General features: G+C 35.5%; 1 protein-coding gene across 3 annotated transcripts; it reads right to left on the minus strand.

The window, feature by feature from the left end:
• Positions 1-1,893: 1,893 nt before the first annotated feature.
• Positions 1,894-21,648, minus strand: LOC123531637 (uncharacterized). 3 transcript variants are annotated; one of them, XM_045312777.2, is made up of 12 exons: positions 21,512-21,648; positions 20,909-21,022; positions 19,628-19,691; positions 19,196-19,333; positions 18,033-18,170; positions 16,834-17,043; positions 15,103-15,393; positions 13,087-13,226; positions 12,512-12,634; positions 11,852-12,193; positions 11,249-11,418; positions 10,440-10,925 (listed from the first exon to the last, which is right to left on the minus strand). In XM_045312777.2, the coding sequence occupies exons 2-12, from the start codon at positions 20,967-20,969 to the stop codon at positions 10,674-10,676; spliced, it is 1,929 nt and encodes a 642-aa protein (XP_045168712.2). In that variant the 5' UTR covers positions 20,970-21,022; positions 21,512-21,648; the 3' UTR covers positions 10,440-10,673. The 3 variants fall into 3 exon arrangements, with proteins under 3 accessions (XP_053373700.1, XP_045168712.2, XP_045168711.2); XM_045312776.2 differs by having other exon boundaries at positions 12,512-12,697; XM_053517725.1 differs by lacking the exons at positions 11,852-12,193; positions 12,512-12,634; positions 13,087-13,226; ... (5 more) ...; positions 20,909-21,022; positions 21,512-21,648 and adding exons at positions 1,894-2,033; positions 2,486-2,598; positions 8,127-8,258 and having other exon boundaries at positions 9,498-10,925; positions 11,249-11,389.
• Between the last annotated feature and the right edge of the window lie 981 nt (positions 21,649-22,629).

Below are 22,629 nucleotides of genomic sequence, written 5' to 3' on the forward strand. Positions count from 1 at the left end.
TGACAGCCTACACATTTTTCTTAATCTTTGACATTTAAACAAATCGTCTCATTGGTTAAAATAAACAAAAAAAGAATTGCGTAAAATAAAAATAGCAATTCTGGAAATCAAAATGTACAGAAGACGATTAAGAATGGGTCATTCTCGGATCTTCGTTTAGAAGATCAAGTACTTCAGTCAGATTGTTCCATAATTGTAATTATACATTTTTGTATGGAGAAATGAGAAATAACAAGTGTCTAATTACAGTTTGACAGTAACAGATATAAGGCTAAGACAATGTATTACTAAATATATTATTCAGTTAATGTAGTAGTATGCGCGGTACTTCATGTATTAAGGTGAGTTTAGATCACACTTTGTTTCTATATACAGTGTAATATAGTTATTATTCTATTTTTTATAAAACTATACTGAGAAGAGAATGACTGAGTAAGTTTGCAGATGATGTTATGAAAACCAGACTGAGCTTGGCCACCTGTCATCTTGTAGAATAGTTGTATGATACCAGTATTACCAGAATTATTTGCACAAAGTTCATGTGGGAGGAAAAGGTAGACCACTAGGTATTGGTGGGTCTTTAACTCTTCTAACTTGTTAAATACCGATGGATAAAAATAAATGCTATAGCCTATAATTAACGGTCAATGCGAATACGTTAATGTTACACACCGATAGCCACACGAAAACTACATGCAGATATAGACTTGCCACAGTTCTCTACTGCGAAAATCTAAAGTGGTAATTTTGACCGGGAATTCACGGCATGCGACCAGCATGGATCCAGACCAGCCTGCGCATCCGCGCAGTCTGGTCAGGATCCATGCTGTTCGCTAACAGTTTCTCCAATTCCAATAGGCTTTAAAAGCGAACAGCATGGATCCTGACCAGACTGCGTGGATGCGCAGGCTGGTCTGGATCCATGCTGGTCGCAAACCCACTATGTTGGTTTTCTCATGGCGCGGCTCATACCTACTTTTACTTTCATTCGGTTTAAGCTTGCAAGCATAGAAGTAGCTTAAATCACCCGCAGACTTCATTCTTTAAAATCAAGTGGCATCTTTACTTGAGGGGAAAGGGCACTATATACATTGATCTGTACTACGTTCGAGTGGACCACGGAGGCACATTTGGAAAATTACTACCATTGTACCTCGCACGTTAATAATAACAGTCATCAAGGGCTGTCATTGCTTGATTCAACTGACATGGAAGCTAAAAACGTTACAAAGCACCTGTTATTAACATGCTTGAATTGCTAAAATAGCATCAACTATCTTAATTGTGAAATTAAGAATTTGTTTATAAAACAACAGGTTTTTCATTGATTTAAGTCACGATGGGTTTTGTGTTATCATTCTGCACCGGCGAGAAGCCCACTTTCCTGCAAACAACCAAATACCAGTCTATCTATGTAGCCATCGATGGACGTTCTGTATAAATCGTAATATCAGTGGATTGTTAAAATGGCATCTATCTTAATTGTTACTCGCACTGCTAAGTCGAGCAAAAGACATTTCGATTTTAGGGCAGAATTCTCATAATATCCTGATAAATTTTACTTTCCGCACAATGTACAGATGTTTGACCCTGGAAAAACGTTTTATGTTCAAACAATAACAGAAGCTTTAGTATATAGCGGCTTTTTCAGCTTGATTGCTAAAGGACACAACTGGTAATCCAAAATCAAAGCCTTGGATGGTATCGCCGGTATGAGAGTCGATCCCGAAGTACAGCAGATAAGGGCAAATTCTTGAATATTAAACAGTTCTTTCTCCTACATTGAAATAAAGGTCAATGCATATTAACACCGTTAGAATGCAGTACGTTCAAGTCATAAACCATGTTAGTATTTTTTTTCTTACCACTTTTCATCATACTAAAATATACAAATTACAAGTTTCAAAATTACGTTTAATAGACAACTTTTGATACAGGTTATTAATCAGAAATTAAAAATCAGTTCAGCAGTGATCTTCCTGGCAGTAGTAATGTTTGCTATCATCATGAAACAGTGTTTGTGTTTGTCCGTTCTGTAAATAAACAATAATGGTTTTAACAAGCGCATTTCCCATAAAAAATCTTTCCCTGAGCCACGTAGTCCAAAAATACAGACAAGTTCAAATGTAAGTAAGCAAATAAGGTCTGTATTCATTGCCATTGACCAAAACTATTTTAGATATAGTTACATAAAATCAAATGTTATCTAATTACTTCATACAGAATAATTTAGAATTATTTAACAGTTTTTAAACGTAAGAAATTTGTTGTTACTGAATACGATTAGATCATAATCTACAAGTACCCCTTTCCTATCATCACATATAACTTAAACATCAAGTGTGTACACTTAGATAAAAAAAACACAAATTAATATTTCATAAAATAATGACTGATTTTTAGTATTTCTTGAGACTTGAAATAATATGAGATTCATTATCAGTAATTTTGAATTACTATTTAAATCTATTGCATTATTACTTACGTTGTTACAATTTTCCTTGGAGATATTATATGGGCTTGTCTTCATGCCCCGAAGTCGCGCGGGTTTAGTAGACTTCATGTTCAGGTCAATGTCACTTCCTGGTCTTGGTGAACCTGAAAAGAACATTAAGCATTGTGATTTATGTTTTTACTGTGTAAATTTATACTGTTTACAATAACACAAAAATGTACATTTTCTTGAGATTACAGATAAAACGTTATTTACACACAAAATAAAATGTCATTTTACAGATTGAATAAAACGACATTTACACACTGGATTAAACTTCATTTACGCATATTTTTAAAACGTTATGAACACAATGGACGAAATGTCATTTACACACTGAATAAAACGTCATTTGCACACTGGATTAAACGTCATTTGCACACATTTTTAAAACGTTATGAACACAATGGACAATATATCATTTACACACTGAATAAAACGTCATTTACACACTGAATAAAACATCATTTTCATGCTGGATTTATTGTCAGTTTCATACTTTTTTAAAACGTTATAAATACAATGGACAAAACGTCATTACACAATAAATGTAAGTAATTTACACACTGAATAAATAGAGGATATTTGTTTGTTTTTTTCGTGAATATGGAATATACCTCACTGAGAAGTGAGAAAATGTTTCTTTTTATTTTATGCTCAATTACGTTGAGATGTGCATTTTGCAACAATTTTTTAATCTCAGCGCGGGAAACAGACGCGCGTTAACAGACATGACGTCAGACGTGTCGTGACATTATAATGACGCACACAACATAAAGTTCCATTTTATTTTATTTTTTGCTGCATAACGTTATGAAATTCTCATTAAGTAAAATGATTTGAATCGAGAAATATACTATAAAGAATAAAGTGCGACTACAAGTTTCATCCCGTTTTAAGCAAATAATTTAAAATTCATACACAATGTAATGAGGGGCGGAGCTATATCTCTCACAGTGTGAAAATATAGAATTCATATTTTCACAGTATGAGTGATGAGATATGAAAATATTTAACTGAACAAATACAGTATTTCATTAGTTAGCATAAAATAAAACGTCATTTACACACTGGATTAAACGTCATTTACACACTGGATTAAACGTCATTCACACACTGAATAAAACGTCATTTACACGCTGGATTAATTGTCATTTACCTACGTTTTTGAAACGTTATAAACACAATGGACAAAAAGTCGTTTACATACTGAATGAAAAGTCATTTACATACTGAATAAAACGTCATTTATACACTGGATAAAACGTCATTTTTACACTGGATTAAACGTCATTTACAATCTGAATAAAGCGTAATTCACACACTGAATAAAACGTCGTTTACACACTGAAAAAAATGTCATGTCCACACTGAATTAAATGTCATTTACACGCTGAATAAAGCGTCATTTACACACTGAATAAAACGTCATTTACACACTGGATTAATTGTCATTTTACACACAGAATGAAAAGTTAATAACACACTGAATAAAATGTCATTTACACACTTATTTAAGCGTCATTTACACAAGTAGCATTAAACGTCATTTACACACTAACACGGGTACTACACAGTGCCTGCGGCACTGCCTGTGCCGACGAGGATTGAAGGCACTTCGCTTCCTGTACCGCAGGTACTTCGTCAATGTTTACAAAACGAGCGAGATCGGTGAGTGATTTTTGTCATTTTTATCATTTTGTAACTGCATGAAGCATTTTTTTCAAAAATCGGGGAATGTAGCGGGGTGTAGATGTATCTTATCTACATATCCGTGCTAAAATTTGTGGCAAAAGATCGATTTCCTAGAAACGTAAGGACAAATAAGTTGGGAATGAAACGTGATTTTTTCACATCAGTGACTGTTTAGACTCGATTTCTTTTCGCTGACCCAAACGATGTCGTCTCTGCCGTCGTAAATTATATTTATAAATGACATGTGATCTGCTAAAACATAAAATGTGTCCAGAAAATTCCGAATTTGAACGTTATGCCAATTTTGGAAAAGTGCCGCAGGCATTTCGACGATGCCGCAGCCCCTTCGAGGTGCTGCAGGCACTTTCAAAAAGTTTCATAAATTTGGCCCATAACTAACCAAATCTCAAATAACTCGCATTCGTACGATTATATTTTATATTCACAAATATAAAAAAGTATAGCAATCGGTTTATCTTCGCGGGTAATCTTAAACTCTAGTACGCGATTGTTCCGGTCAGTTAATTTCCCAAACATTATGCTTTTTGAAAATTGCCTTCTCTGTCCGTCCTATGCTGCCCGATATGTTATTCTTTTTTTCAAAGTTTTGTTTGCAGGAAACGAATAGGTTTTTACGTACATGTAAAAATTCTCCAGTTTGATCGTTTATGAGCTATACTTATATAAGTTCTCCATTTTTCTGAAAACATTTTTACAATATATATATATATATATATATATATATATATATATATATATATATATATATATATATATATATATATATATATATATATATATATATATATATATATATATATATTGTAGATATACTTAACATTTCCAGGAAATGTTAGGCTATTAAAATAACTACAGAAAATTTCAACATCAATATAGTTTCGGATTTTATACCGAAATAACTGTCTAGCTAGTAAGTGTTAGCTGTCCACAATGGGCTCTTACACAAATGGTATCGAGATTATACTGTGAATCATCGCAATAATATTTACAGGAAAATTCTGACTATTGAGACTCTTATTAGAAAACTTCGCTTTATCACGGTAATTTCTTGAAGTATCGCGACAGCTACCTGCCTATCTCATGGCAAAGGTTATAATGCAGTAATTCGGTCAAAAATGTGCTTCCGTGGTGTAGTCGAAAGAAGTCTCTAGTAAATAGATCCTACTTTTTCCATTTTTCGCGCAGTTGCGCGTAAATCGGGAGCCAAATGAGCATTATTTCACTCGTGGAATGAATTTCAAATAAAATAGGACTCTTTTCATGCTAATACTCGCATGTTTTCGAGTTGTTTTACGTGAAAACAAAGTAGGGTTTTTATTCTGCTGACCGCTTTCTGAAATGCGGCAATATGAGGGTACCTGACTTCAGTTGACTTGCATTTCACTGCATACTATTAAACATCCCTTTTTCTTTTCGTTTACTTGAAGGAAACGTACGGATATCTTGTGGAAAATAGGTCTACGACGGAGTGAAAATCTAGAAACTGTAACAAAATTGTTCTGAAGTAGCTGAATTTTATCTGAAAATTTTTATTGGTATATAGCCTATACCACCATAATGGATTGATATTTAAAGCGTTACAAAGGTTTGGTCCCTTTTATTTTACAACTATAAAGTCAATTTACTACAGTATCATGGGTGCATTTAGTTTCTGCCCTTCTGTTTCTCTGTCACAGTCTTCCATTTGTCTAGTTTCGGCCAAATTTATGTCCTGATACTTTTTGAAAGTGCCTGCGGCACCTCGAAGGGGCTGCGGCATCGTCGAAATGCCTGCGGCACTTTTCCAAAATTGGCATAAAGTTCAAATTCGGAATTTTCTGGACACATTTTATGTTTTAGCAGATCACATGTCATTTATAAATATAATTTACGACGGCAGAGACGACATCGTTTGGGTCAGCGAAAAGAAATGAGTCTAAACAGTCACTGATGTGAAAAAATCACGTTTCATTCCCAACTTATTTGTCCTTACGTTTCTAGGAAATCGATCTTTTGCCACAAATTTTAGCACGGATATGTAGATAAGATACATCTACACCCCGCTACATTCCCCGATTTTTGAAAAAAATGCTTCATGCAGTTACAAAATGATAAAAATGACAAAAATCACTCACCGATCTCGCTCGTTTTGTAAACATTGACGAAGTACCTGCGGTACAGGAAGCGAAGTGCCTTCAATCCTCGTCGGCACAGGCAGTGCCGCAGGCACTGTTTAGTACCCGTGTATCAGGGTGCCGTATATGAGCCGTGCCATGGGAAAACCAACATAGTGGGTATGCGACCAGCATGGATCCAGACCAGCCTGCGCATTCGCGCAGTCTGGTCAGGCTCCATGCTGTTCGCTAACAGTTTCTCCAATTCCAATAGGCTTTAAAAGCGAACAGCATTGAGCCTGACCAGACTGCGCGGATGCGCAGGCTGGTCTGGATCCATGCTGGTCGCATACCCACTATGTTGGTTTTCTCATGGCACGGCTCATATCTTTCTTGATATACCGTCAGTTGATCATGTGACCAGTGATATACGGTCAGTTGATCATGTGACCTTATGATCGATATTGTTGTCATAAGAAATTTTGAAACGAAACCATCATCATTGTGTTGGAAATGTCCGAACTAAGAAAATGAGTGGTCAAATAATGAGTTTTTATTCAAAAACGAAGAAGTTATTGCGATTTTGCCGGTAATCACGTCATTATATAAGTGACGTCATTACGAATACGACGTCATTAAAGCGGTTGTCGCACACTTACTTTTGTAAAATAAATTGCCAAATATCGGAAAATGAAGTAATGACAAGATAAATAGAATAATAGGTTTGTGCCTAAGATGGAGAAAGTTTATCTGGCTCGGCTCCGGACGTAAACAGGTTCGCCTTCGGCTCACCCGATAACCTCCTCCGCCTCGCCAGATAAACTTTCTCATCTACGGCACTAACCTATTATTCTCTATTTACATTTTTTAAAACGTTATAAACCCACTTGATAAAACGTCTTTTACACATTTTCTAAAACGTTATAAACACACTTTACGTCATTTACACATGCGATATAAACATTACTTGCACACTTGAAATCACATTATTTACACACTTATTAGTAGGGCGGTTTAAAATCTAAACTAATAAAAGAACTGCATGATGTATAATCATATTTCCCTTGATATAAGCCACTTGTAATAAAGCTAATAAACCAGGTTAACTACAGCCTTGTATCAATGGTTAAATAATTTAGGGATAACGACATAAACCCCATATATCTAAAAGGGTCATGATTCCCTACTGATGGAACCTTGTGACAACATTGTGATATCTGTAATCCAATAGTCGTAATAATAATAACAATAATAATAATCTACCCAGGTGCCCGCTCGTGATTAAATAATGCACTGAGGGGCACCTGGGGCCTTCCTCCACCATTAAAGCTGGAAAGTCGCCATATGACCATAATGTGTCAGGGCGACGTTAAATCCAACAACAACAACAACAAAAAATAATAATAATAATGATGACGATGGTGAAAATAATGATCATGATGATGATGATGACGATTATTTTAATGATAATAATAATAATAATAGCAATAATAACTTTATCTAAAGAGGATAACATATTTGGCTATAGCCAGTCTAACATATGGTCCTTTAACATAATAATGGAAAACTTCATCCTAAATAGGTATATAACATAGACAGTGAAGTGAAAGACATGAATCAAAATAACATATTATGAAATGTGGCAATGATGTGGCAAGTTGCCTATAGATATAATATTATGTTTGCAGTCACAGACGCTAAGAGAACTTGCCAAAATGTATATGTGTACATTAAGTTCTAAACACAATAAGAAAGGATACCAACATCTGAAAAAATAGCGAATAAGTATTTAGGCAAAAGCCACTTTAGAAATACAAACTTACCTGAATTAACAACGTTCGAAGTTTGTCTTTTAATCGCTCTGAGATTGTCCTTACTTTTCTTCTTGGGAATTACTGGAAAACGTTTAATTTTCTTTGCCGCTTTCATGTACACATCTTCTGTTAGACAAGTATCTGAAATTAATATTGAATTTTTTTGAAAATGTAATTGTAAATTAACCTTTAGCCTGCTTGTGGCAAGTGATTCTGTCTTTGCGACCAGCGTAGACCAAGATCAGCATGTACATCCGTGCAGTCTAATCATGGTCTGCACTGTTCACTATTCAGTCAGTAAATTTTCAGATAACATCCCTTCGAATAATAAATGACAATGCCCAAATTTAAGGATGGACTAGTCCATTATAGAAATTTGGCAGGGTAAGGGTTAATAATAAAAGTTATCAAAATCGCCTTTCAATGTATTCGGATAGTTTAACCTTTAGCATGCTAGGTAAATTGTCGTCTGCTGGAAATGTCGTCTGCTAAAATTGTAAATTTCATTCAATTTGCTCCAAAGTTGGAAGAAATATTGTCAGAGTAGCAAACAGCTTGGAACCTGATCAGACGCCGATTTAATCGGCGTCTGATCTGGTTCCAAGCTGTTTGCAAAGGCTGTTAAATTCTCCTGCAGCAGGCTAAGGGTTAAAGACGTTCTTAAAGACCCATGACGACCTAGTGACCTACTTTTTCACCCACGAAAACTTCATGAAAATCATTCTTTATAATACAGGTAATATACAGCTATACTACAAGTTTTCAGGTGGACAATTTAGGCCCTTCCTGAATAAATGTGTTTTCACAACTTCATCTGCAAACATATTCAGTCAATTTCTTTTCAACATAATTTTAAGAATATAACTTGCTTAGATATAGATGAATAACTATCTCACACTATATAAAAATGTGATTGAAAATTAACTAAATACACTGATTTCTGTACATATTGACACATTAATTCAATGAAGTGTTCAAACATTAAACACATTGTCTTGGCCAAATATATGTCACTGTCAATTTGAAACTAAATACTTGCGTATCTCATATTGTTTAATTACCAACATGGAAATACAAAAGAATACAGTAATTCTGTGGTGGGGCTTTAAACGAAGTGCTGCATCCAAATTAATTAGGTGATATTTTTCAAAACATAAAGATTTATTGGATTTTAAAAAAAATGAACACAACAATGTCATTTAAATACAATAAGCAAATATAGAATTTTGAAACAACCATTCAAATGTAAAATAGAAGAAACATATGTGACTGTATTCTCTAACGTTATTTAAAAAGAGCTGCATTAAATTTAATTAAATGTTTATTGGTTAACAAACCAAATCAACGAAAGAAAGACAAACTTAAGAAAAATGCACATACCAGAAAGATACACGATATGGTCGCTGAATTGTTCTTTCTTCTTCGCTATCATTTTCGCTTTGGATTTGCAGTAATCGAGGTATGGGGAGGAAGGTGGAGGTTGGGGAGTTGTTTCCCGGCCGTAGTTATCTCCTTTTACCTTGTCTTTGTATATTCTTGTTTCCGTTGCTATTGGACACTGATAGCAGTCCTTGCATGTTGGTGTAGATATATTGTTAAGCCATTTTCCGGCTTTGTCAACAGTCTGAACTTCTTCATCCTGTCCATTATTCTCTACCGAAACATCACACTGGAAACGGAACTTTATACTCTTATCCATAAAATCAATTGACATTTCTTCACATTTTGGTCGGGTTTTTGTTGGGGATAAAATCAACTGCGGTTTTTGCAGCTGCTTCTGCTCCAGGTCTCTAGGCCTGTTGGTCGGTTTATCGATTCCGATCGAAGAACACTTTAAACTGTGCCCATACTTTCCGCCGTCAAGCTTCCATTTGTCCTGAACATATGATTTACAACAGCGTACATGATTAACTTTACTTTTGGTTTCTTTCTCATTGTGCTTAGACTTTCGTTTCTGCTTTCCTGTCCTTTCTTGGCATGCTGAGATTCCACCACATGAGGTGCATACTTTATGCAGTGAAGGCAAAGGTCGGGCTTTAAGTTGCAACTTTTGCGGGTCACTTTTGTCAAACATATAAGGCGATGTGCAGGTTGCGGCTCTAACAGCTGCTCCTCGGTTGAGCTGGTCGCCTTCCTCGTCTTGTATCTTTGCAGTCTTACTGCTCTCTTTCCGTGGAGCTTTGTTGGGAAACGATTTAATTGAAATATGCGGTAAGTCATGGAATTCGGAATTACTTTGTTCTGAAACATTGTGATCCTGGCCTAGCTGTCTAGGAATGGCTGGTCCATTTTCGTTTGTAGAAGTCGTATGGATATCTGGTAAGTTATTAACATTTTCTTCTACTTTTCCGTTTGTAGATTTCGGTTCATTTAGACTCAATGTGCTATCGCTAAGAGGTGGTAAATTGATCGCCTCAGTGGAAGCGTCTGGTTTATTTTCCCCATGATGTAAAGCAGAAGTCTTTGGGTCGTTGCTCATTTCCTTCAGTTGTTGTGCAAGTTTCTCAGAAAGGTTGATATTAGAGGTCAAAACAGCGTTAGATCGCAGATTCTTTTCTATGTTGTAGTTGATACATTGGGAAAGAGGAACATTCGCGAATGATTTATCGGCAGTTGTATCACTAGATTTGGTGAGGCGGAGCTTGACCAGTTTAGCAGCTTTCTTGTAGTCACCTTGCACGCCCATTTTCCTTGGTTTATAGCTTTTTCCCCCTTGAATAGTGGTTCTAACGACTTTGTTTTCTTCGTCAGAGGAAGTGTATGCTCACGAGTATGCGCAGGTGACATTGCTCTATTGATTTCCGGAGTCTGAAACATACAGCAAAGTTACGTGTAAGGGAAGAATTCTGTCATATTGAAGTTGTGGCCGATTAATTACATCTAATTAAATAAGTGATTACCAGAGTATTTAAATTCACCAAGCTTAAGTTACAAATCACTTCTAGCGAAGATTCAGTTCCTCATATTTCATTTTGAATTAACGAATGTAAGTGTTTTGGCGGCACGGTAGGACGGCTTTATCAAAATAAAGTAAAAGTGATAAAATATTTATATACATTTGTATTCATTTTGTTGCCACTGTAAGTATTGGGTATTAAGTTCTGCAACATGAATCAAGCCTTTTGATTTACCGATTTGAAGTGTGATGCGCTGCTTGCAGGTGTCCACAATGGTGAACCGAGCATCTCGGAGGACTCGACCGGATGTAACAGCTCGGATGAGGAAACCTGCACACTCTCCTGATCAATGAACGCTTTATTCTTCGTCTTCCAACCTTCCAATTCATCCAGAATAATCGTACCTTTACCGAAATTTATAATTTTTCATTAATATGTAATATAAATTTTTTGTTATAATTTTATACCTAAATAAATTCTGTCAAAAATATGGCAAGTAAATATGAACATGAGAAAACAAATCCGTATTGTACCTTTTGTATTGTATGTTGTCGGACTACTTTCAATTATTATGCATCTATAAATAGCTCTCATAAAACTTCACCCAGTTCTATAAACATTGAAGATTTCAATTGACAACAAATTTACAAACAAAAAGGTGGAGGCATATAATAAAAGTACGGAAGAGCATTAGTGCAAAGTTGTTTTTTTTTTTATTAACTGGAAATTTCATACTTTTATCGGATATGCGAGGTTAACCCTTACCCTGCTGAATGTAAATATTCAATCAAACATGATTCGGAAATGATTCAGAACATAAACGCTAAGTTTCATTACCTGTATGTATTCCCTTTGCTTCTACATTTGAAATGCTCGTTTTATTTTCGTTTGACTCATTTCTGTCTTTCCAGTGCCCGGCTGGTTTACAGTCATTGATTATCTTCTTAGCCTTTGCCATGCTGAGGTAAGTTTCTTCCAGTGCACGTGTAGTCAGCAGGCTGTGCTCAAGCTTCTGTTTAGCAAGTTTTATCATACTGTCATCCTCCTTGCTCAGGTTATTAAGATCTGCTACCCTGTGCTTGTTCTTTAGGACGCTTTTCTCCCCCATGCTTGGAGAAAGTGTAGTCCTCTCCAAATTCGGTTTCAGATATTTGCAGCAATGGTGACACGAGAGCGTTTCTATCAATAAATGTTTAAGCAAGTGAGCGTTTTAAACAATAATTGTTGAAATTCACTTGCACTGAGTTTTCTTTGAAAACTTATCATAATTATTGCTAATAACATTGCATTCCTAAAATCGGAAACAGTACCAGTATGTTTTTCTTTACCAGTTCTTGTTTCAATATAGAAAAGTACACTCTGGTTTGCAGTTTATTTGCGTGACATAGATAATTTGGCGCCGAGTAAGATGTAGCGTTATTAAAATCAGCACTGTTTTGTTGATGTGTTGTTTTTATGACTAGGAACATTAAGTTACCAAGGTAATATAGTGTATACCTTTCACTACGGAACCTTTGACAATGTATGAATCATCATCGTCTTCTTTTATCACGACGTTATGTCTTTCATCATCGGTGACATTTTCCACTCTTTTCTTCATAGCTTTTATCCTTTTCATTGCTTTCAAAGAATGAATAGCTTCAGTAAAGACATCCGAATCCAGTATTTTATTTTTGCCAGTGTCTAGAGAAACAAAACCATTACCATCATTATAATCTGTATCAATATAATCATGATCACCATCATCGTCGTCGTAGCTCTTTAACTCCGTCTCATCATCAACATTATCTCAAAAATTCGAATTTTAAAATAACTAGCAATGACAATATTTACAATAATAATGATAACAATTAGAAGAAGAAGAAGAAGAAGAAGAAAAATATCAATAATGATGATAATAATAATAGTCATCAAAATGATGACAACCAAATGTACATTCAGCTTGAACTTTTCTAAATGTTGAGTCGTTCTGTAGTCAAAGTCAGCTGCACTCGAAACTTATTTAATAAAGTTTCTGGGTTTACAAATTACACACTTTGAACTGTAGATTATAACGGAATCCTTTACTCTACCTTTCCAATCTCCCTCTACAGTCGGAACGCTTTTCATATTATCACTTATGTTTTTAATTTCTCTTGGTTTCTTGTTCTTGCAGGCTAGACACTTTTTGATGAGCTGCCGTCGATTGTTTTCCTTCTGGTGCTCCTCTGCCCTGATACATACAAAAATATAAACCAATCATACACGTTTATTAGCATATATTTTAGTTTGTGTATGATGTTTTAAAAAAGATGTGGTGTCATTCGCAGATTGGGAATTGTAGTTTATTAGTATAGTTGATCCCTTAAGGCTCATAATTTCTAGCATGTCAAACAGGATTTTCTCGTCTTTTTGCCGGTACTACAAAACACGTCTTACACCCCCTCCACCCCCCGGGGGGTGAGATGACTGACGTGCTGTAATTTATGAATGCATGCGTAACTTAATATGCTGCTTTAATAAAAAAAGGGCTTAAAACAAAGCATTCGCTTTATTTTATTTTTTTCCCCTATTATTTGAAGAATACTGTTCGCAAGAAAAAGAATCTATCACTGGCTGAAGGTGCAGATGGAAGTATCTGGCTGTCGGGCATATGCAACTATTTTGCGGTAACTCGGCGGAGCGGAGTCAGTTACCAAGAGCCAGGTATTCAGCCAGTGAAAGATTCTTTAGTTATAGCTTATATTTATAAAGTGACAACCATATTTTCATTATTTATTTAAGAAATAATTTATAGCAAAACAGTGCTTTATCACTATTTATACACGATGGGCGGTTATACGTCGGGCGTTATAATTTCACGAGGGCGCAGCTCGAGTAAAATTATTTCGGACGACGTGTAACCGCCCGAGAGTATAAATAGTGATAAAGCACTGTTTTGCTATAAATTATTTCGATTCTAATATGTTCTTTATTGCAAAATTTATATCAAATATTATGGAACTGTGTCTTCGCGCAAGTAGGCCTTTGTTTATACACGCCAGGGCCGGAAATGGTAATACGTCTTGCGGCAGAATTCAGTTCGGGCGAAAATTATTGCGAATTATTCAGCAAAGCGAATAACTAACTCAGTATGTTTGTAAATTAATCAAAACATTTGTGCAGTGTGACGTTTCGTTTAAAACATGTTATTAAGTAAAATGTTTCATGAAATTTGAAAGCACTATTTCTTGATGCGTACATGGCGCTAAATATCACGTTGACGTGACGTCAACATAATATCGTTGTGATGATTAAAGCATTGTTAGTCATATTAGAATTCTTGTTAAATTGCATTGTCTATAATTGTTTTCTGTAATATTTGTCAAATGCGTGATTATTAATTAAAAAAGTAAAGTTGTTGACTGTATCCATTCTGTTTTATTACATCTCTTTATGGTTTTAAATGCTTTCCTAACCATGTAATTATGCATAACATCTATTAGGACAGCTGTATGTGTTTTATCGCCATTGTAATTAAACCCCATTGCATTAGATTATAAGGATCTTACATGCCTGCCTGTGTAAGACGGGGTTTTCTTTACCCGAGGGACAGTGTGGAATGGAAAACCGAGCGTTAGCGAGGTTTTTTATCCATGCTGTCCCGAGGGTAGGGAAAACAGCTGTCTTACACAGGCAGACATGTTAGATCAGTTTTCTTGCCTATCATGTTCAAAATAGTTCGTGGAGACAAATAGATTTTGGTATTTCCTGACATTATTTATAAAGTTTATGACGTCACAATGGTACCAGTACTATGTGACGTCACCTTAGTGCACGCTGTTTTAGACAAGGTTTTTCCCTAGGGAAAGACAGGAATATCTATCCCCGGCGCGTGCTCGGATAAATGTATACTTTCCCCGCTAGGTAGGCAAGAAAGAGTTTTCAAGCACCGATAAATACACCGGAAATCCCCGTCTGGTATGCAAGAATATACAATTTTATCACTGGATCAAGATAAACATTTACGCTCTTACCTCTTTGTTCTTTGGTAAACGTACACAGAAAAGCAAGCTCCGTTTTAGGACAAAAAATTATTTCTTTTAAAAATCTCTGACAGTAATATATACCTCTGCACATCTTCCCACTCTCTCAGTGACATGTGTGTTATGTCTTGTTGGCTGGATATAAGTTCATTGAAGCTTGCACTTTTCTTTACCGAATCAAGTTCCTTTAAGCTTGCACTTTCTTTTACTGAAACAAGTTCCTTGAAGCTTTCACTTTTCATTACCGAATCATCTATCAACTCATTCCCGTGCACGGGGTTTTCTTGCTCTAGTTCTTCTAGCGAGCCATCTGTTCGTTTCATACCTTCAATAAATCCACACAGAAACGCGTGTTCCGCATCTTGGTTTTTAAAACTGGAAGGAGAACGATTCTGTGTTACCAAAAGAAAAACCCAAGACGTTTCTGTATGTTATGATACGCTTAAAAATGAAATGATATTGCTTAGCTTACAAAGTCCTTTTGTTATACATGAAACGTTTGTATCTATGGCGGCCGCAGAAAACTTCAGAAGGAGTACGTATACTTAACAAATAATCAAGACCTTCGCGTTGTTTATCGTCTAATTTACCACGGTTCAGAGTTTAGATGCGTAAGAATTGAACCACGAGGGCGTTAGCCCGAGTGGTTAAATACTGAAGCATCTGAACGATGAACCGTGGTAAATTAGACGATAAATCACAAGAAGGCCTTGATTGTTTTCATTCTGACATGCTCATTGATATATTTTAATAAATGTTATACTGGACTTCATTTACGCGAGAAGTCTTGTATCGGACGTCATACGGTAATTTGACGTCATAATTGACGTCATAATGCTCTCTTACCGGTCCGCGCGTCAACCGTTGTTTATCGCAGAATACACAGAGCTTGATTTTTCTTTGTTTAACTGGAAATCAAATCGAGCCATGTTAGAATTAACAAATAATCAAGGCCTTCGAGTGGTTTATCGTCTGATTTACCACGGTTCAGAGTTCAGATGCGTAGGAATTGAACCACGAGGGCGTTAGCCCGAGTGGTTAAATACTGAAGCATCTGAACGATGAACCGTGGTAAATTAGACGATAAATCACAAGAAGGCCTTGATTGTTTTCATTCTGACATGCTCATTGATATATTTTAATAAATATTATGCTGGGCTTCATTTACGCGAGGAGTAATGTATCGGACGTCATGCGGCAATTTGACGTCATAATTGACGTCATAATGCTCTCGCGCGTCAACCGTTGTTTATCGCAGAATATACAGAGCTTGATTTTCTTCTTTGTTAAACTGGAAATCAATTCGAGCCATGTTAGAATGTGTAATGTATTTCTTACAAACGTTCTATACATGGAATGAATTGTCAAGCTAGTAGCATTACATTTATCAGGTTCTCGTACTAACATGCAAACATGCAGTATGCTGTGTTATTACACATCATGTAAAAAAAACCTTATGCAAAGTCCCAATCTCTCAAAATGTACTAATTTTAATGTCTCTCACGCCGATCCGCGTTTTCGAATATTCCCCGTGTAATAATTTTCATAACACCTGCGCAGAGGTGTCCTTTGTGCATGCAGGTGTTATTAAAATTTCAGTTGCTATTAAAATTTTTCTTGTTTTGGTTGCTTCAGTATAATAAAATAAATAACACATGTCAGTGAGGATGTTATTGATATTGTCAACCCTCAAAATGTATTATAACACACTCGCCTATCGGAATATTGTATTCCAAAGGACCTTCTTATAGCACAGGCAGTTCTAAGTTACAGAACGTGAAACAAGAGATCATATCGGTTTGAAAGTTTACTTACATAGTTTCCTCGTTATTAGCAGCACAAGTAGTTGGATTTGCACTGAAATGTTTCTTTGTAACATTATCGCATTCCTCGATGTAATTTTCAAACAATGCTGCCAGTTCAGGATCATAGTCATCTGGATTGTAGGAGTTTCCATATAGAATTTCCTCAACTGATTTCTTTATCCCTAAAGCTTTATCGCTCGGATCTGTATACTTTTTACATCTAAAATAATAATAGAAATGTTAATACAGTCCATAAAATAAACAAACGTGTTTGTAAACATGGACGGATCCAAACGGAAGGGGAAGAAGCATTTTACAGAAATATTTCGATGGCAAAATACAATACATATCCGTAGCCCTGACCAACCTATAAACCGGGCCAGTCTATTTTATAAGTACAACAACACGGCTGACCCATTTAAACGAGTTGTACTAGTACTAATAAACTTTGATAATGTGGCAGTTAAGTCCAATAAGTCCAGGGATGTTCAAAGATAATCCGTCATAGATCTGTTGTAAAGCAACTATTCAGTGTTGTTGTACTTATAAAATAGATTGGTCCGGTTTATAGGTTGGTCAGGGTTACGGATTTGCAATAATGTATTGTATTTTGTGATTATTTTGAGCATGGATTCCCTTCTGTTTGGAACCGTCCATGATTACAAACACGTTTGTTTATTTTATGAGGAGTATATCATTATATATTCTTGCATGCCAGACAGGAATTTCCAGTGTTTTTGCCTGTGCTGGAGAAACTCGTCTCATACCATGATGTGTAAGATGACCTTCGTGATGAATGCGTAAAATCACACGCTACTAAAATAAGAGGGTGAATTGAATTATTTTTTCTACTTGTATTCACTGAAGAATACGGTATGCAAAGAAAGAGTCCATCCCTAGATGAAGATGTAGAGGGAAATACCTGGCACTCGGGTAACTGTTTTGCGGTTACTCGGCGGAGCCTCATTACCGCCTGAATAGTTACCTTCGAGCCAGATATTTCCAACCGTACCTCCAACCGGTGAAAATATCCCGCTGTTTTCTAGCTATGCCGTGCACGCGAAGAATAACAAAATAATATAGTATCAACATGAATTCTTCATTTTATATAATGCACCATTGAAAGTTTGTTTTCCATAAATTTATGAAGCTCTTATTTTAAGTTAATTTCTTTCTTGGACGAATAAGTCAAAATTTAAAACATTATACCTATAATCCAGCTTCATGTCTCCGTCCATTTTCAGACTTATTTTGCTCAGCTGGTTTCTTATATCCTGGGAACCAAGATTCAGACTGCGTCTTCTGGTCCGCCAAATGCGATCCTGGCCGAATGGTCCGCGAATAACTCTGAAAAGCAAAAATAAACATAGGTGAACATTATTAAACGGTGAAAGGCCGTTAACGAAGCTGATGAACTTTCAGTTGTGTAAACTATAAATGCAGTAAGATTTCAATCTTTGCTAAACATTAAATGTGATGACTGTTAAGTTGTGGCAAACCATTTAACCCTTAGCCTGCTAGCGGCAAGTGATTCTGCCTTTGCGACCAGTGCAGACCAAGATCAGCCTGCACATCCGTGCAGTCTGATCATTGTCTGCACTGTTCGCTATTCAGTCAGTAAATTTTCAGTGAAAACCCCTTTGAGTAATAAGTGGGACTGTCCAAATTGAAAGATTGACCAGTCCATTATAGAAATATGGCAATTTAAGGGTTAATGCATTTATAGTGGACGCAACTTGACCCCGATGGTTGACCTTCGCATTATAATACATAATGAGGCACAACCTATTATTGAAAAGGAGTGTACGTAAAACACGAGCTGCACGAGAAAAAGGAAATATAAATTTATGTAAATATAAATTAGTGTACTGGAAAGTTTTAACTGATCAAATGTAAGTATATATACCTTGATACTGCAATGTATACAAACTAATTCCGTATAAATATACACGCCTACCCTAAGCACCCTTGATTTCTATAATGAAATAATCGATATGAATAATCAGCCTAAGGTCAACCATCGCGGTCAAGTTCCGACTACTATAACGTTCGTTAATATGTTATGAGTAGAATTTGTACATAATTTGTTTTCTTTTTGCTATACCATTTCCGAATTGATCATAATTTATTTTTGCTCAATTGTGACGAAAGCTGCAGGCTAATTTGAATCACTCCCGAGTTCGCTTCTTGGAAAACCCAAAATTAATTGGTGTCACATGAGAAGGTGTGGTCGTTGATTCCAGATTTATTTTTGGGGGGGGGGGGGGGGGGGGGGGGGGGGGGTGGAGGTGACCTCATTTAGACACTGAGAATACTCTGAATCCAGACAATCTCGGAAGAATATATCAACAAAAAATATATTTGGATGCTACCTGGGCAAGTCCTGTATCTGGCTGTTGATATATTTCTGTTTCAGGACCTCTACATCTTCGATTTTACGGCCGGAACACGACTCAATGACCACTTTTTTCTCCTTGCTGGACGATTCTTTGTCTGCACTAACCGAACCGCTGAAAAAATAGAACATACATTGTTTTTTTTGCTCTAGTGTTCTAAGTTATATAACTTACAGAAAATTGTCATAAAAGGTAGTTTTATATCCATAACTAAAATATGTCCATTTACGAGAAAACTATTTATCTGCACACAATCAACTTCAAATGTAAAAAGTCCATTCTTGATGAATGAACAAATCTCTAAAAAAAATGTATCAGAATGTATAATTAATTACGTAAATATTTCTGAGGAATATTATTGAATTAAACACTGCTTTGTTTTCAAAGTTTACCGTAAAAGAAACTTACCATACTGATTCAGAGACATGCTTGGGAATCACGGATGAGTTGTTATGTTCTTCAATACAAGAATCTGTAAATTTTAAATACAAATTGAAAATCTGTGTTATGCCCCGGTGTCAGCAGAGCGGTTTATACCACTTACTAACTCGTACGAACTACAAACTTCCTTCTGCGTACACAAGAGGCCATCCTTGAAATTAAATATCATAATGGAAGAACAAGCCAATTTACCAGTTATGGTTTGTTATGGAGGGGGGTGGGGCTATTTTTTGTGTTTTCTTGGATGATCTACTTACAAAATCCAAAAGAATCAGTAAAATTCACATTTTTTATGTTTAAAGGTCAAAATCCGTGAATTCATATCCCCATGGAATAAAAGTGTTGACCAGCCAAAATCACAAAATTTTCTGCCCTCGACATTAACTGATTTCACTTTAAATAAAGTTGGAACTTCAGCCAATCAACGAGTCGCGCTAGAGATTTTCGGATGATGTGCCAGAAGTGCAAATCGAGGGCTCAGAGCGAAACTAGCCTATCTGCTTCTATTTCTATATAGACTACACTTAGACTAGTTTTGCTCTGAGCCCTCGAAATGTGGTTTAAAAACGTATAAAAGCACAAGAAAAAAACACCAGTCCTTATATTTTCTTCTTTACAGTTACTGAGTATATTCTAGCTTTCCACGAAGAAATGAGGTTCGTTTCCATAATTATATAGGCCTACAAGAAAGCCATACAATAAAACTATCTTACACAGTAAATAGGATATAGGCTAGATCTAGCACAGCCTTGAGATGATCCGCCTATGTCAAATCTTAAGTCGCCTTTCGATAAAAATGCGACTACAGATTTTAATTTAGGATATCCTTAAATCCTTGGAAACAAGAATCGCATCGATTCAGTCCATTATCGTGTGAAATAGAGTTTAGGCTATCAAGTTCATTTTTTAAATTTAGATCATCGATTTTATGACGTTTTCTTTCTGAACGACGCGAATTTCTTGGAAAAGGCTGCCCTTGACATTATATTTGCCGTTATGCAAAAAAAAAAAACGATTATTTCCTATAAAAATACACAAGACAGCATCATTCATCCATGATGTCAGAAAATTTTTTTCATTTTTTTTTCTTCAGGTTTTATCTTTTGCCAAGTGGAACTAGAATCCATAGACCTGTAAACAGTTCAAACTATGAACCGGCGATTTATATGAGAAGCAATGTAATAAATTCAAATGTGTGATTACATATTTATTGAAGAGCATGCCATCCAGCAGGTGTATAAAACTTACCTGTATTTACAGAGAGATTCTGACCCTCTTCCTCAGACTCGTGTATCGGTGTCAAGGACATCAGTGGCAACAAGCGGAGACACGAAAGGTAAACGTTTTATTTTACCATTTAGCCTGAAAACAATAATAATAATAAACATTATAATCATCATCATCATCATCATCATCAAAATTATTATTATTATTACTATTATTATTATTATTGTCAACTGCGCTATGACTAGAATAATAATAATAATAATAGTGATAATTTTTTTATTTTACGAAGGTAAACTCATTATGCAATCACTTAAGCAGATACAAATGAAATCCCATATTTAAATATTAGAATCTCTCTAATGCAGTTCGAATGATCAAACCCGATTGTCTTAAATTTCCCTAAAGGCGGCACTGATTTAAAATGGCAATGCTGGTGTAATCATCATCTACGGAATGAACAAAAATGATACCGTTGTGCTTATGGTGAAATAAAAATACGTCGTTGATTAGGCCTTAGTAACTGTTAAGAACTGTCATAATTCAACAGAATTGCTTTGAAATTTGTGAAATTGATCAATTTTGGATTTAAGATGCATTAATACGATCAATTAGAAAAACACTTACTTAAAACTTGAAGAAACTTTGAGTTTTTCTTGACGGTCTTCAAAAATGTCGACTAGAAGCCATTTTAGTTTGACGACAAATAACGCTATGGTAACGACGTCAGAAGTAATGTATGACGTAACTAACCTCAAGCTTCCTTGAATCAGACCTTATGTCACGCATCAAATTGTTGCGTGATTTATATGAAAGTAGGAATATATTACTACGGAGCAATATAACAATTATGTTGCATAAAAACATTACAGAATGCGAACAGCTTATTTAAGACACATTAACAAATAACACTAGGCAAAAGGCATGCATTTCACAAGTGAAACCCGTTTATTGACAATTTATCATCATTTACATTGATGTTTCGTGTCGGTCTCAAAGTAAGTTGGCTAAGAATACAAAAATAGGTAAATTTCAAGTCTTTTTACTATTCTTTATTTTTCAGGCTTCTGATTGGAGAAATGATAATGGCATTTCGATGTGTTATTTTATTTACTGATTTGATTATCACCTCCTTCGTGCATAGTTATTTTCGTGCCAGTAGCAGTCTTTTACTATTTTAGGCCTTTTTCGATTAAAAGGGAATATTTCAAAAGACCGTTTATCCAGTGGTATACAGTTTTGGGCATTTTGGTCTCGTCGATTTGGTTTTTACACCAATGCTGTATCCCTACAAAAACATTAAATATTTAAGGATATTAAGAAACAAAGCTAGACTAACAATACTTCACTAAATAAAAGGAAAATACAAATTGTCTATTAATTCAGGCAATTAATTGGTATAAACGAGCACAGTGAACTATTTGTTTCTCATTTTTGTATTCATACGCGTGTTTCTGCATTGCACCGAATTAGACATAAGTAATATTCGAAAAACGGTAAAAACTTTCTTATGTCTGAAGTACTCATTTTCTTAGTTATATCATTTTCTACCGGAAAATCATGATTTCGATTCAAACTTTGCTAGAAAAGTTGTTTTCGAAATCTTTGGTATACCGAAAGTAAAGACCCTAAACATAATGAATATAAAATATTGCTTTTTTGGTGATGTCTTTCCGTATGTTATTAAACGGTAACAAAATGCCGTATCACCAATATTTAATGCGTTGCTTTCTAAATGCTGTTCA

The sequence above is a fragment of the Mercenaria mercenaria genome, chromosome 11 (genome assembly GCF_021730395.1).
Source record: "Mercenaria mercenaria strain notata chromosome 11, MADL_Memer_1, whole genome shotgun sequence".
NCBI lineage: Eukaryota > Metazoa > Mollusca > Bivalvia > Venerida > Veneridae > Mercenaria > Mercenaria mercenaria.

Coding starts and splice junctions, on each gene's coding strand:
- LOC123531637 (XM_045312776.2), bottom strand. CDS start 20,969: ATGTCCTTGACACCGATACACGAGTCTGAGGAAGAGGGTCAGAATCTC. Junction 19,692..20,908: donor GAATCTCTCTGTAAATACAG/GTAAGTTTTATA, acceptor TAAAATTTACAG/ATTCTTGTATTGAAGAACAT. Junction 18,171..19,195: donor CAGATACAGGACTTGCCCAG/GTAGCATCCAAA, acceptor TTTGCTTTTCAG/AGTTATTCGCGGACCATTCG.